Raw genomic sequence first — 15,343 nt, 5'->3', positions numbered from 1 at the left:
TTAAAGACCTCAAAGAAAAGTAGCCAGTTTCTTGGCTAAAAGTCAAAATGTCCTTGGGCCCCTTAGCAACATACTCTGTTCCAAAGGCCAAAAATGGCAAAAGTATTTGGGAGCTCTTATCTAATCCCTAAAAGATTTATGGTTAGGTGTTAGAAAGGAGAGAGGGTGTGGATTTGATCAAAACACCTTATATGCATGTATGAAATTCTCAGTTTTTTTAAAAAGTTAAAAAAAAGAAAAGATAAAAAATCTCAAATCAAGCTTTTCTGTAGAGAAATGGGGAGCAGGGGTTTGAGCAAAATGGACCCAAAGCAGGAAATAATATGGGACAGGAATCAGTGAGATTGAAAACCCGGGGACTGGTAATCTTAGTGTTACCACAAGTTGATTCTTCATAAAGATCAGCAAAATAGATAGCTGTCTAGTCATACTGAAAAAAAGAAACTATAAGGACAAGGATATGAATAAGGCGTAATAAGTAATAAAAATAGGTAGTAAAAAGCTGGGGATGAAACTCAGTTGTAGTGCTCTAGCATGTATGTACAGGGCTCTGGGCTTGATTCCCAGCACTGGAAAAAACAAACAGAAAAAAGGTAATACAGCTATGAACATAAATTGAACAGCTTAAATAAAATGCACCAATTCCTTAAAAGCCACAATGTTTTAGCCACTCAAGGAAAAGGAGATAATATATATGTGTAATCATAGTATGTGTATTCATATACACACATACTCTCAACACCTTTTTTGCAGTGGGACCAAACCCAGGACTTCATGGTGCTAGGTGAGCACTCTACGACTGAGCCATATCCCCAGTCCTGTGATCCTGTATCTCAAAGAATTTGAATTTGTACCTTAAAACATTCCATTAAAGAAAACACCAGGCCAGGAATGATGGTACACACCTCCAATCCCAGCACTCAACCTGGTCTACACGGCAAGTTCTAGGCCAGCTCGGGCTACAGAAAGATTCTTGTCTTAAAATAAAAGAAAACACCAAGTTCAGAAAATATGAGGGGAGGGAATACTTCTCAACTTATGTTATGAAGCTGGCGCTAAAAAGGCCTTATAAACAGAGACAAAAGTCTTCACCTGGCATATAACTTTAGCTCAGCACTCTAGTCCCAGTACTCAGGAGGCAGAGGCAGGTGGATCTCTGTGTGATTGATGTCAGCCAGGTCTACATAGCAAGTTCCAGGCCAGCTGGGGCTACAGGGAGACCAAAAGAAAAAGAAAAAGTCACCACCAAATTTTAGCACATTAAATCCAGCAGTATATAAAAAGAAAAATACAATATACTAAGAGGGGTTCCACATGTGCAAGCCTGATTCAGCATTTGAAAAATTAGTTAATGTGGGGCTGGAAAGATGGCTCAGTGTTTAAAAGGACTTGCTGTTCTTGCAAAAGGACCCAGGTTTTGTTCCCAACACCCACATGGCAGCTCACAACTGTCTGTAACTCCAGTTCTAGGGGATCTGATACCCTCTTCTGGCTTCCATGTGCACCAAGCACTCACAAGGTACACATAATGTACATGCAGGCAAGGCACTTTCATACATAAAAGTAAATAAATCTTTTAAAAAATAAAACAAGTTAATGTAATTCATCACATTAACAAATTAAAAGAAAAAATATACAGTCATATCAGTTGGTACAGAAAAGGCATTCAGCCAAATCAATATCCATTTATAATTTTAAAATCTTAGCAAACTAGAAATAGGTGGGTCTTGCTTAACCAGCTAGAGGCTAGTCCTAGAAAACCAATTGCTAGCATCATTTTTAATGAAGAAAGACTAGGATGAGTCTTAGATGTAGAGGTTCCATTGTAGATGTATCACTTAGGGCTGGGCATCTTACAGACACTTATTCTCTGTATGATCAGTTGTGGAATCCTTTTTGTTTTGAAGCAGGGTCTCATGTGGTCCAAGCTGGCCTCTGACTCACTATATGACCAAGGATGACCTTGAACTTCTGGTCCTCCTCCCTCACCTCCCAAATACTGGGTTTACAGTTATTTACCACCGTACCCAGCCCAGGCTCTTTTTTTTCCTCCGTTTATTTATCCACTTACTTAAATAGTATGTTTGTGCAGGTACACTCTTCCTTGGCCCTCACGTTGAGGTCAAAGGATCCTGCCTCACGTTGAGGCAGGATCTCTTTCTGCACCGTACTCCAGGCTAGCTGGCCCATCAAGCTTCCAGGCAGTTCTCCTGTCTCCACCTCCCATCTCAGTGTAGGAGTGCTGGGATTACAGTAGCTCAACACATCTGGCTTTTTACATGGGTCCAGGCATGGGATGCAGGTCATTATGCTCATGCTGCTAGCACCTTTACCTGCTGTGCCATCTCCTCAACCCAGGATCATTTCTTAAGTCCTAGAGTTTAAGATGAGTTCGGGCTGACCTCAAACTCACAATATTTTAACTGCCATTACAGGCATATGCTGCCATACATTGGTTGCTTTTCAGAATACAAAATAGCAGAAGATACTCTGGAAAAAAAAAAAAATGTAGCAGTTCCTTACTAAGTAAGACATGTAAGGTTCAATGTTGTGGCGCCCCTGGTCTACATAATGAGTTCCAGGCCAGTTAGTGAGACCCTGTCTCAGAAAAACAAGAAGCAACCCCCAAAATGTAATACATTTGTCATGTAATCCTGTTTACCTAGGAGAAATATAACTTGTATTTACACAAAAAACCTGTATAAGTGCTAGTAATGGTTTTGCTTGTTGGAATGTAAATCAGTATCCTCTAAAAGCTAGGGTAGGACAGAGTCAGTAAGCAGACTGAGAGATAGCGTCCCTCTAGATCTTCGTGCAAAGACTACCTGGCTGGTTTTTTTTACTAATTGTTTAATTTGATCAGGCTCCCAAAGCTCAAGGAGGCTCCACCATCTGTCACTGTGAGCTGTTGGGAGCCTGCTCTGAGCTAATCTGACTCCCTGTAGTCCCAGCTGGCCTGGAACTCATTATGTAGACCAGGCTGGCCTTGATCTCAGAGATGTGCCTGCCACTATCTCCCAAGTGCCCAAGTGCTGGGATTAAAGATGTGCACCACCACACCTGACCCTTCCTCAATATTTTTCCAGTTATCCTGGGGATGAGATAATCACTTGTGGCTGGGGTGAACATAAGTTTTTTTGCTGAATGTCTGGACTTGGCACCAGAAGCTAATGACCCCTAACACTGGACAGGGTTGGGAGAAATTATAGATGATCTGAGAACTTCTAGTCCCCTGTGATTTATAATTATGAAAAATTACCAAAGCAAAACTTAAATTGAAAAAATAATGTTGGTATTCCTTTCTAGATGTCATCAATATTGATATGAGCAAAACTTTGGTTTCTGTTTCAGATCACAGAAATGGACAGCACTTTATAATCCCTCAAATGGCAGACAGGTAAAGACCAATCTAGTTTATCTGCCTCCAATATTTCCTTGGTTATATAGTGTTTAAGAGTATTATATTTGGTGTTTTAACAAAGCCCATACATTTTTCTCTTTTATGGCTATACACTTTGGAAATAAGACGGCTGTAAGTAAACTACCATATGTAATTTAAGTTTGAAAGAGCATAAATATCAAATTTACTAATAAGGAAATTGGAGCCAGTGATATTGTCACTCTTTTAGCCAGTTGTGATAGTATATTATATCAATAGATTATATTCATAAATATTTATGTATCAAAAAAGATCATAGTCATTGTCTACAACAGGGGTTGACAGACTTTTTTGTTGAGGACCAGATAGGAAATATTTTAGGCATTGTGAGCCATACAGCCTGTCACAGCTACTCAACCCCGCCCCCTTTTTTTCCCCCCCCCCCCCCCCGTAGATGGCGAGTGTCAGTGGATATTGCAGATACTGGGCTGGGCCTTAAAACTTGAATTTCATAGTTGTTAGATCTTAACAATGCTCTTCCTCTCCTACACCAAACATTTTAAAATATAAAAACTATTCTTGGCTCATAAGCTGAGCAAAAAAGCCATAACATGCTGATCCGTGGTCTGTAAGATGATAGGAGTTTATTGCCATAGCAACGAACTTTTAGTGCCCTGTTTAGCCAGTTACCTTTACATAAATACTGTCAAAAGTTTATGAAATTATTAACTACTATTTCAGATATAATCTTGTCATTCTTGTTTTTCACATTTTTATTTTCATATCTTCTTTTGTCTTGTCTTTTTGGGGGGTGGGGTGCCACAAATGGAATTCAGAGCCTTACAGGCAGGCACTCTACTAAGCCACACTCCAGTCTCTTGAGTATTTTTTTTAAGGCCTGGTGATTTACTTAACAGTAGTTTTTGTTACTTAGTTGTGGGGATTTTTTTTTTTTTCTGTACTATAAGTGTAACTGGATTTCTAGGGGTCACTGGTCAAATTGTTTCAGTTTCTTTACTGACTCCCTTGTGCTACAAAATGCTTAGCTGGGACAGTTCCATGAACCATACTATTTCCATCCTTTGAGTATCTTAATGTTCTACAGAGTTCACAAGCATGCTTCTATTTATTTGCTTATTCGTTCTGTACATTTTCTTAGCAGCCTGGATTTGTCTGAATTGGCAAAAGCTGCCAAGAAGAAACTTCAGTCTGTGAGTATCTCTTTACTGATGAACTCAATATGGAAATCCTGTTGGCATCTTTTGTCAGTCCGAGTTACCTATTTACCCAGATGACTGTTTCCTGCTTAGAGACGTTGTTAAATTAGAAGCAGACTGTTGAAACCGACTAAATTAGGAACTGACTTCTGTGTATATAGTGATAAAAACCAAAATCACTGTTTAATATATCGATTTCACTGACTACTTCAAATAGTTTCATTTTTTCCTCTGTTGTGTTAAAAGTCCAGCCTCTGCTTGTGGCCTTAGGGAGCTGTTTTTCCTCATCAGAGTTCCCTGGTTTCTCTTGGATACATTATAAGTGGGTACCCTTCCTTGGGATTACTTCCAGTAGTCAGGTGGGATGCTAGGGAATAATAAAAATTGATGCTGGTGGGGCAGTGAGTTCATACATTACACCACTGTCATGGTGTAGCTCTCTTGTCTGTTGTGCACCATTCTTCCTAAGTTTCTGCTCTGAAAGCTGGTGGCCCAGACCCATGTGTGTGTTGAGAGCTTTCCCAGGCCTGTGGGTCACAACCTCACTTTAAACTATGTCTGTATTTGCAACCTGCCCACCTTAGTTTTAGTCAGAGCCCTGGGAAACTGACTTATGTGAGAAAGATTTTCCTTTTTTCAGTCCCTTCCCATGAAGCCTCACCAGGTGTTTGCTGGTCACCTGGTGAGATTTTACCACTTAACTCCTTTCAGTGCTCCCCTGATTAGAACCAAGATTGTTTGCTGCTTTTTGTTACTTTTTTTGGTCTTTTTGAGACAGGGTCTCCCTGCTGGCCTGGAACTCATTATATAGACCAGGCTGGCCTTGAACGCACAAAGATCTGCCTGCCTCTGCCCTCTGCCTCCTGAGTGCTGGGATCAAAGGCGTGTAATGCCCAGCTGCTTTTTGTAACTTATAAGGATGCCTTTCAGAGCTCTTGCTTCTCATCTGGCTACTTGTGTGTGAGTGTGTGCATGTTGGGGAGTTTCTTTATGGATTAACTCCCTGAGGCTGAGAGCAGCTGACCTTGAGTCCTACCCCAGGAACCCTCTTTTGCCTGGCTGTGTACCTTGCCTGGCTCCGTACAGCTTCTGTGCCTCAGCTCTCAAGCCAGAGCACCTTCACTGTTTATAGCTTTCTCAAAGCCCACCTCTGAAACCATAGCTTCCCACATTTGTGACTGACTGCCCCTCCTTCCCCTTTTTATAGAAGACCCTTTTAGGATCTTGTATAGTATTATTAAGTATCACATAAAATGAATTTATCCTCACTAATATTTAACTGTATTATGAAATAAATGTGTTTTATGCAATTTGTTTGGTGTCTCTGTGTTCTATATCTATGGTTTGTGTGCCTGTTTTGTTGCCTTTCTTAAATTACAGAAACCATATAAGTAAGATAACTAAGATGATAAGCTTTGAAGGCAGCGCAGAAGAATATTGTGTGCTTCCCCATTACTGGTAATTTTAAAGCAAACTTTTATTATAAATAATTTAACATGGATAAAACCCACATTCCTTTTGACTCTTCTGTATCTGCCGAGCTAGATGCCACATGAAAGCTGAGATTATATCTGTAATAGCTTACATGTGGCAGACACTAAAATACCTTGGACAGAGTTAAGTGTGGCTCTCATGAACTCAGCCTGTCTATAGGGCTTGTCAGGTTCACCCTCAGCCCTTCCAGGTACTATAATCTCCTTTTGGTTTGGTGATTTCCCCTGCAGCAGGACTGCAGACCAGGGCTCCTAGGAACCAGGAAACTGCCTCTGTCCCCGTTTGGCCATCCCAGAATCTCCTCATAGGTGATTGCTCTTAACAGTACATTCATCCCCCTCTGTCTTCCTCCTCTATCACCCCGTTTCTTTCTGAAGACTTCCTTTCATTCTTTCCCTCCTTTTTTGTCTTTGTCTTGTACTTTCCCCTTCCTCCAGAATGAAAAACTGAGAGAAATATAACAAGAATCATTGTACTCTTGAATTAATAGGTGTTAACATTTTGAAAGTCTTAAAGCTAGTAACTTCTGTTCCTAGATTTTCTTGCCTATAAAATGGACAAACAGTAAATCCTATCTTCACAGAGATGTTGCAAATATTAAATAGGATGCTGTTAGCACAGTGCCTGAGATGCAAGCCCTTGGTCATTGTGGGCCATGTTGCCATTAGCAATAATAAAAAATAGCTTGCAGTCCAGTGGAGGAAAAACCTGAGTGTTTACGAAGCACATTCAAGCTCCTAAACTTCCTCATCTTACCCAGCAACAGTCTCTCAGTTTATTTAAGTGATAAGTGAAATGAGAGTACACTAGAAAATTGAAAAGAGGTAGAATCACCCTCAACCACTTTGCTCTTAGTGGGTTCAGGCTCAGCATTTTGGTGTATTTCTTTCAGGTTTTTTTTTAATTGGAAATCATAATTAAAGAATTTCGTATCCTACTTTTTCACTCAACAGTGTATTGTAGATATTTCACATATTCTATGAGGTCTCTGTAGTTAGCATTTTAAATTGCTGAATTAAAGACCTCCCGGTTCATCTGAGTAGATGTTTCCTAAGCCTCTTTAAGTACCAGGTACTGTCTGTGGATATGAGGAAAACAGTGGGCAGTATAACAAACTTAAGCACCTGCCCTCCCTGAGGAGGAAGCAGTTAGGAAGTCACAGCTGCCAAGTGTGAGGTGGAGGTATTTCATGAGGCAGAAGAACTAGAGCCACCCTGGCAGGGGCCTAACATTGTCTAGGTTGGGAAGACCTTTATTATGCTCCCAGTTCCTGGCTGCTGCCAGTTAGCCTTCTCAGTTTGTGTGATGATTATGCTGTGAGCTGGCAGGTTGTGCTTTGTTTGATAGGGAAACTCAGCTGTCCTGGGATTAAAATATGGCTTCTTGCCGGGCGTGGTGGTGCACGCCTTTAATCCCAGCACTAGGGAGGCAGGGGCAGGCCGGATCTGTGTGAGTTTGAGGCCAGCCTGGTCTACATAGTGAGTTCCAGGACAGCTGGGGCTACAGGGAGATCCTGTCTCAAAAAGACAAAAAAAAAAAAAAAAAAGATGGTTTCTGAAGAAGTTAGCAAAGAAGCCTAGCTGAAAAGTGTGGATCATGTCTTTTTATGATGGTAGGCCTTATCCACTTCAGCAGCATGGTTTGCTTTTGTATGGTGCTGGCTCTCTAATCCAGGGCCTTGCACAGCATGTGTAGATACTCTATCACTGAGCTACATCCCTAACCCCACTGGCACATTTTCTTCATCCTACCAGGGATTTAGGGTCCCCCATTGTCAGTGGGACAGACAAAAGCTCCCAAGAACAGAAGAGACTTGCAGGATGACATCACAAGGAGAGTAAAGAATAGGAACCCATTTTTGAGACTGTGCACGGCAGCTACCTCTTGCCTTCTCAGTGGCAGTGACCCATCTATCATGGAGCAGTGAAGCTGCTGTGGGAGGCAGATGCTGCTAGAGGATCTGCACAGTCTGGGAAATGTTACTGTTTCTAACAGTGGGTATTTACTAGACACTGACTTTGAATAAGACATTGGAGATAAGAGAGTGAATAAGTCACAGTCCTCTCTTGTCCTCCTGGTGTTAATTGTCCCTGTGTTCCTGATATTTTTTTTACTTTCAGCTAAGTAATCATTTGTTTGAAGAACTTGCCATGGATGTGTACGACGAAGTTGACAGGCGAGAAACTGATGCAGGTGACTTAACGTGGCTTTATCTACTAAGCTCTGTTATCAGTGGGCAGTGGCAAGCTGCCAGCCTCTGTTTTACTTGCCTAATTTCTACTGTCCTCATAACCCATGTGTCGACATGTACTTTTGCGTGTGTTGGCTTCAGAGTGTGCTTCCCCAAGTCTCCCTAGTAACTCGTGAGCTGTGCCTCCCAGCAGAGCCGTGGCACCCCAGGTGTGATGAGATTGTATCTCTGGCTCTTTCCTCTGGCTAGTCTGGCTTGCCACGCAAAACCACAGCACCCTGGTAACCGAGACAACAGTCGTCCCCTTTCTTCCGGTCAATCCTGAGTACTCATCAACACGAAACCAGGCAAGTGGCTCGGTTTGAAAAGTTACTGGTAATATTATTAGGATAATGGCTGATGTCATGGTATTTAAAGGCATAAGAAAAGTGATTGCAAAGTGATAAGAAAAGCAGAAGAAAAAAATACAAATAATTTGCAATGTGAAGAAATGCTTAATTTTATTAGAAATCTAAGAAAGAAATTTGATGGGAAATTCATAAAATTAATAGAGGACACTCCAAAGCTGGCAGAGTAGCATACTGGGCTTTCTTATGCTGCTACTGAGATTTCACATTGCTCTAGGCTACAGAAAAGTAACTTGTTGGCTTACATCTGTGCTTCTTATACTGAGGCTGGAGGATCTCAAATTTGAAGCCACTGTGGGCAACATAGTGTTAACCCTTTGTTAGAGAGAGGGAGAAGCAAGTAGTTTATATCAGAAGCCTCAAAATTAAGCACATCCTTCCTTGTATACAGGAATTTCTCATTTAAGAATATTTCTAAAGTAGATTTAAGCAGTCTATAATAGATCAGTAAAAACAGCCTCAGCATTCATCAAGAGGAGTGAGTAAATGTAGAAGTAGTTCACTTCTTCTGATTAGTGGATATATAGAGTTCCCACATGTAGACTTTTTTTTTTTTTTTCAGACAGGGTCTTCCCTAGAGCCCCAGCTGCTGGCCTGGGACTCACTATGTAGACCAGGCTGGCCTGGAACTCTCAGAGATCTGCCTGTCTTTGCCTCTCGAGTGGTGGGATTAAAGGCATGCACCACCATGCCTGGTGTAGACTCAACTTTACATTTAGAAATTTCTCTGCAAATTGAATTTTCATTATGGGGTCTCCTTCAAAATTAAATCAGTAATAAACTAATGATTATAGTTTTAGTTAAAAAAAAAAAAACTAATGAATTTTAGTAAAAAACTAAACTTTTTTTTTTTTTTTTTTTTTTTTTTTGTCTTTTTGAGACAGGGTCTCCCTGTAGCCCCAGCTGTCCTGGAACTCACTATGTAGACCAGGCCGGCCTTGAACTCACAGAGATCGGCCTGTCTCTGCCTCCCAAATGCTGGGATTAAAGGCATGTGCCACCATGCCCAGCAAAACTAAACTATTTTTGTGTATTTGGTAGTGTTGAAGATGGAACCCAGGCCTCATACATGCTAGGCAAGTACTCTACCAGTGAGATGCACACCCAACCAGAACCATTTTATTTTGATTCATAAAAGCAAATATGCACTGTAAATGATAAGTTTTTTTAGGTACATAATTTGAAGCTGGTGTCATGGAAAACATTACTGCTTAAGTAGAGTAGGGGATTGCCTCTGCTGTGATCATGTTAGAACTAGGTCTAACAGTCTCACAAGTTTGATGTCACTGTTTCTTTATTTTTACATTGGGTTATATTTCCAATTATTTTCTCACCTTTAGGGCAGACAGAAATTAGCTCGGTTTAATGCCCATGAATTTGCTACTCTGGTCATCGACATCCTCAGTGATGCCAAGAGGAGACAGCAGGGTAGTCCTCTTTCCAGTTCAAAAGGCAAGTGTCTCCTGAGCGTATGCTTTGGAACCTTCTAAGACATGAGTGTTAAGTCTAAAGCTGAAGGTGAATCAGCAGTTGTAGATACTATGGTTTACAGTCTTTGTGAGTTTCATTGGTAATATATTATGACAGAAAGTTACCTGCCTCAGCCCTGGTGAATTTAGCAGTATTTAAAAGCTGTTAAGTATTATTCAGATTTGTTTAATATATGATTTTTTTTTTTCCTATTGGGTCACTTTCATCATAAAATTGGCACCATAGTGGTTGCCAGGTATGGTGGTGCATGCCTTTAATCCCAGCACTTGGGAGGCAGAGGCAGGTGGATCTCTGTGAGTTCAAGGCCAGCCTGGTCTACATAGTGAGTTCCAGGACAGCTGGGGCTACAGGGAGACCCTGTTTCAAAAAGACAAAAAAAAAAAAATTCAGCACCATAAATTTTACAAAGGACATAAGGAAATAAAGGCTCTTAAAATTATATTTCACCTATTGTCACTTACCTCCAAAACCTCTTTACCTCTAAATAATTAAAATTTGTTGCTGTAAACTTTAAATGTCTATAGCAAGAGATATTATGATTCAAAATTGTAAAGAGAGCTGAACATCTTTTTCAGAAGTGCCTTGTTGAGTTCAGGTCCTGTCTCTCTGCCTAAGGATGAACCTCCTCTATAGCCCTTTTGTTACTCTATTCTTAGGCTTTGTTGTTCTTTTCCTAGATACAGAAACTATGCCCTTGAGACACTTAAACAAGATATTTGTACAATAAAAATTAAGGTTCCAGAGGGCTGGAGAAATGGCTTGGCAGTTAAGAGCACTGGCTGCTCTTGCAGAGGACCCGGGTTTGATTCCCAGCACCCACATGGCAGCTAACAGCCGTCCGTAACTCCAGTTCCAGGGGAGACTAATCCCTCTTCTGACTTCTGTGAACATTGCACACGACATGGGTGCACTTACTTACATGAAGGCAATACACTCATACGTATAAAATAAGAATAATAAAAAAATTTTAAAAATTAAGGTTCTAGTCAGTATCACATTCCCCTAGGACAAGAATTAGTAACTGACAATAATGTGTTTTTCCCCTTGCTCATTCATTCAGGAGTTTAATAATTCAAAAATAAGGAAGTTCTGAAAAGGTTTATTAAATTGATGAAAGTGCAGTCTGAAGAGTCTTCATAAATTTGAAATCTCAAAATAGGCCTACCTACTCTTAAGAAAAATAATCATAGATGTTATACATATGTTGTATATAAAGCAGAAACATTAGAAGCAACTAAGTTCTAGTGAAACAATTAGTCACATATCTGAGTAGTACACAAACTTTTCTTCCAGAAATATGCAATAATATGGAGTAAAATAATAACTTTAAAGGTTTAGTATAATCGCAGTTTTGTAGGGATATTTATATACATTACATGTGTACAAGAGATAATATACTGCATATAAATATATACATAGACTTGATCTCACCTGTGGATTCTATATTTGTAAATCCTTTTACTTGCTAAAAATTTACTTGTACCCCAAGAGCAATTTCAAGCATTCTCAGACATGCAGAATAGAAAAAAAACAAAAATGGAGTCACCCAAAGCATGTTCCTGGTTGACATTGAATGTGGCAGCTTCCTGCCTTGTTTCAGTTTTCAGACCACATACAGTGTCCTTTTTGGTGCCATGTTGTTCTACTTTCATGCTTTCTGTTGATGATTTCATGGAATGAAACATGACTCCACCTCCATGCACAGTGGTTAAGGCACTGTGCAGTGTCCCATTAAGTGCAAAAAGACTGAGACACAGCTTCCAGAGATGTGTGTTTGATGAGCATCATTCTGGCATCACTTAAGTGCTGTTGGTCATAAATTCAGTGTTCTTGAATCAAGAATGCGTGTTATATAGGGTGTCCTTAAACACAAATAAAACAAGACTTTTTTATTTTTTATTTTATTTATTTATTTTTATTTTTTATTTTTTGGTCTTTTTGAAACCTGTCCTGGAACTCACTAGACCAGGCTTGCCTTCAGCTCATAGAGATCCGCCTGCCTCTGCCTCCTGAGTGCTAGGATTAAAGGCATGTGCCACCACGCCTGGGAAAACAAGGCTCTTAATTGACTGGCTCTTGAAAATGTGACCAGCAGCTCTCAGAAATGCTAACCTTACGTTTCCTCCAGGAGCAGTGATAGTGGCTCATGTAATCATCATTGGCAGTTTTTTAGAATGTACTTACTGAGAATAAGACTGTGTATATACATAAGCCTGAAAGAAAGCGAGCAGCTTATGACAGGGACTGCAGGTGATTTCTGTATTTGCTCATTCCTTTCCACATTCTCCATATTAAGTTTTTATTGTCTCCAGAATTGCATGATATGTTTTTAAAAGCTCATTTTAAAAATTAAAATATATAACCTATACCTCTTAAGAAACCATAATTCAGCCAGGCATGTTGGTATACTCCTTTAATCCCAAAACTCGGGAAGCAGAGGCAAGTTGTTTTCTATAAGATGGAGGCCAACCTGATCAACATAGCAAGTTCCAGGTCAGCTGGGGCTACAAGGAAACCCTGTCAGAAAAAGAGAGAGAGAAAGAAAAAAACCATACTTCATCACCCAGATCAAACTGGCAGAAAAACAGCACTAGAAATTGGAGTATAGTTTGAAATAAATTGGAGACTATATTCAAAATGTATCAACCTGTAAGTCACTCCTGCCCATCAATGGAATAGATGCTGCTAATAACATACACATATATATCTGCTACATCAGGTCCCTTCATCTGCCTCATTCTTCCCTGGATTCAGGTAACTGAAGGCTATGGTCCTAGTCTTTGAGCACCTGGTTTCTAGGCTGCAGTGTAACAGGTTGCTTTCTGTTTTAACTTGACATTCCCCTGTAAGCTTGTTATAAGTATAGTCTAATTGCATCACCTTACCTAATCTGTCTTTATGATGTGAAGCTACGCTCTATGTATGCAAACCTGGGAACTTAGCTCCTCAATCTGGCAGCTCATTTATTTCTCCATATTTGGAAGGTAAATCAGAGGAGCACTTGACTTTCTCTGTGCAGCTGTCTGTTAGATGGGTAGCTTTCTGTTATCCCTCTTTTGATGTGTATATAAACATTACTATTTCTGCCATTTCCTTTCAGGCCTTTAAATGGCTAAACCAAAAAGTTATCCTAATAGTTTTTTGGAAAGAAGAAATATATTTTAAGCCTTTGAAGTAAAGTTATTTGCTTCTGTTGATAGACAATGTGGAACTCATATTGAAAACAGTCAGTAACCAGCATAGTATTGAGAGTCAAGACAACGACCAGCCAGACTATGACAGTGTGGCCTCAGATGAAGACACAGATTTGGAAACCAAAGCAAGCAGAGCAAACCGGCAGAAGGTAGGAGGACAGACATGTTTTCTCTTAAGACTTTCTCCCACTGGGGCTGTAGCTGAGTTGCAGAGTGCTTGTCTAGCTTGCACAAGGCCCTGAGTTCAGTGCCCAGCAACACACACACACATGCACACACGCATGCTCAAATGCACACTAAAAAATAAACTTTAAAAAGCAGGGCTAGCTGGGCGTGGTGGCGCACGCCTTTAATCCCAGCACTTGGGAGGCAGAGGCAGGCGGATCTCTGTGAGTTCAAGGCCAGCCTGGTCTACATAGTGAGTTCCAGGTCAGCTGGGGCTACAGGGAGACCCTGTCTCAAAAAGACCGAAAAAAAAAAAAAAAAAAGCAGGGCTGAAGGGGCTGAAGAGATGATTCAGTGGTTAAGACCACTGGTTGCTCTTGGAGAGGACCCAGGTTCAGTTCCCAGCATCTACATGGCAGCTAACAACCATCCATTAACTCCAGTTCCAGGAGATCAATGTTGTCTTCCACCCTCTACAGTCATTGCTCACACTTGAGCACTTACATACATGCAGGCTAAATACTTGTACACATAAAATGAATTGAATTGTACAATGTACAATTTCAAATTTTTTTGAAATTCTATTAAAAGAAAAGACTTTCCTGCAAAATAAGCCTTTCAGTCGCTCAAGGGCCAGCCCTATGAAGGTGCTATTAAATAAACTTGGGTTCACTGCTACCTCAGGCCAAGTAAAGATGAAAAAGTAAATGCTCTTAAAATAGAGTCCTTCATCCCTGAGGCAAGTGGATGATCATGGTCCTGCTGCTGTCTTGGCACTGTAGCTTGTAAGGCATGACCAGAGACTTTCATGCACTCAACAGATGTTTATTGAGTGGCTTCTCTGCATATCATTCTCCCAGTGAGGCCTAGCTCCTTCCCCCTGAAGATATTACTACTGAGAAAGAGAGGTAGTGGCAAAAAAAATGTACCAGGAGATATATGTCATATAAAGTATAGACAGAAACTTAGGAGGTAAGCGAACTTAGTGCTGTGATCACCAAGGGAGCCTTTGTACATGCCTTTAATTTCATAAAATAGACTTAAATGACATGAACCTAATGGCAGTGAAGAAGGTGAAGCAGGAAGGTCTGAGCAGAGAAAAAGAAAAGCCAGCCAGGGCCTTGAGGAGGAAGCTGGTCTGGAGTAGGATCAGGCTGAAAGAGTAGGATGCAAACACACAGCAGAGGTTCATGACACCACACTGAAGAACTGAGTCCTGCAGGGTAGTGCAAAGCCCAGAAGCTTTAAGCAGGGCAAGAGGAACCCTGGTTGTAGTACTCCTGAACGTATCCAAAGGGCTAACTACTGTGCTGTCTCAGGGCCTGAGCTAGAAGGAGCCAAGTAGGAGAGACTGAAGCCTCAGAGAGTGAACAGGGGAGAGGGCTGAGGGGTCTGGGAGGCCCACAAAGACACTCCACAGACACTGAGAATAATGAACAGGAAGATGGGCTAGGAAGGCCTGGAGATTTGAAGCAGAGAGATGGACTTAGTAATGTGTCAGCATTTGCCCCCACACCTGACTGTAAGAATGATGGTGCCAGTAGCAGAAGGGGCACCCCACTCTGGGCTGTCCAGGGGCTGGTCCACTCAGTGAAAGCCAAGGTCATGACTGGCCCTTAGGTATAGGCCCTCCATTGACTGATCAGGTTCCCCCATCTCACACTTGCTCCCTCTAGCTGACCTCTGTTGCCTGCCAGAACCTCCTCTTTACCTACTCAGGCTCTAATCAAAGCATATCCGAGCTCCCTAACATGCCGCCATTCCAGCTTTTGCACCCCTGCCCTGTCCATTTTATCTGTTTCCAC

At 41.0% G+C, this 15,343-nt stretch overlaps 1 protein-coding gene across 13 annotated transcripts in view; it reads left to right on the top strand.

The window, feature by feature from the left end:
• The window catches only part of Git2 (GIT ArfGAP 2), a 56,600-nt gene that overhangs the window by 19,793 nt on the left and 21,464 nt on the right, over positions 1-15,343 (top strand). For 7 of the 13 annotated variants that reach the window (XM_017802166.2, XM_008848994.3, XM_008848993.3 and 4 more), the window contains 7 exons: positions 3,352-3,397; positions 3,527-3,532; positions 4,539-4,590; positions 8,211-8,283; positions 8,531-8,628; positions 10,029-10,140; positions 13,380-13,522. In XM_017802166.2, coding sequence (XP_017657655.1) covers positions 3,352-3,397; positions 3,527-3,532; positions 4,539-4,590; positions 8,211-8,283; positions 8,531-8,628; positions 10,029-10,140; positions 13,380-13,522 — 530 coding nt within the window. The remainder of the gene's footprint in view (positions 1-3,351; positions 3,398-3,526; positions 3,533-4,538; positions 4,591-8,210; positions 8,284-8,530; positions 8,629-10,028; positions 10,141-13,379; positions 13,523-15,343) is intronic. The other 6 variants (XM_008848997.3, XM_008848998.3, XM_008848988.3 and 3 more) reach the window with 2 other exon arrangements.

Source organism: Nannospalax galili, unplaced genomic scaffold, assembly GCF_000622305.1.
Source record: "Nannospalax galili isolate Female #2095 unplaced genomic scaffold, S.galili_v1.0 scaffold103, whole genome shotgun sequence".
NCBI classification, from domain to species: Eukaryota; Metazoa; Chordata; class Mammalia; order Rodentia; family Spalacidae; genus Nannospalax; species Nannospalax galili.
This window is presented reverse-complemented; position numbering and strand designations above follow the sequence as displayed.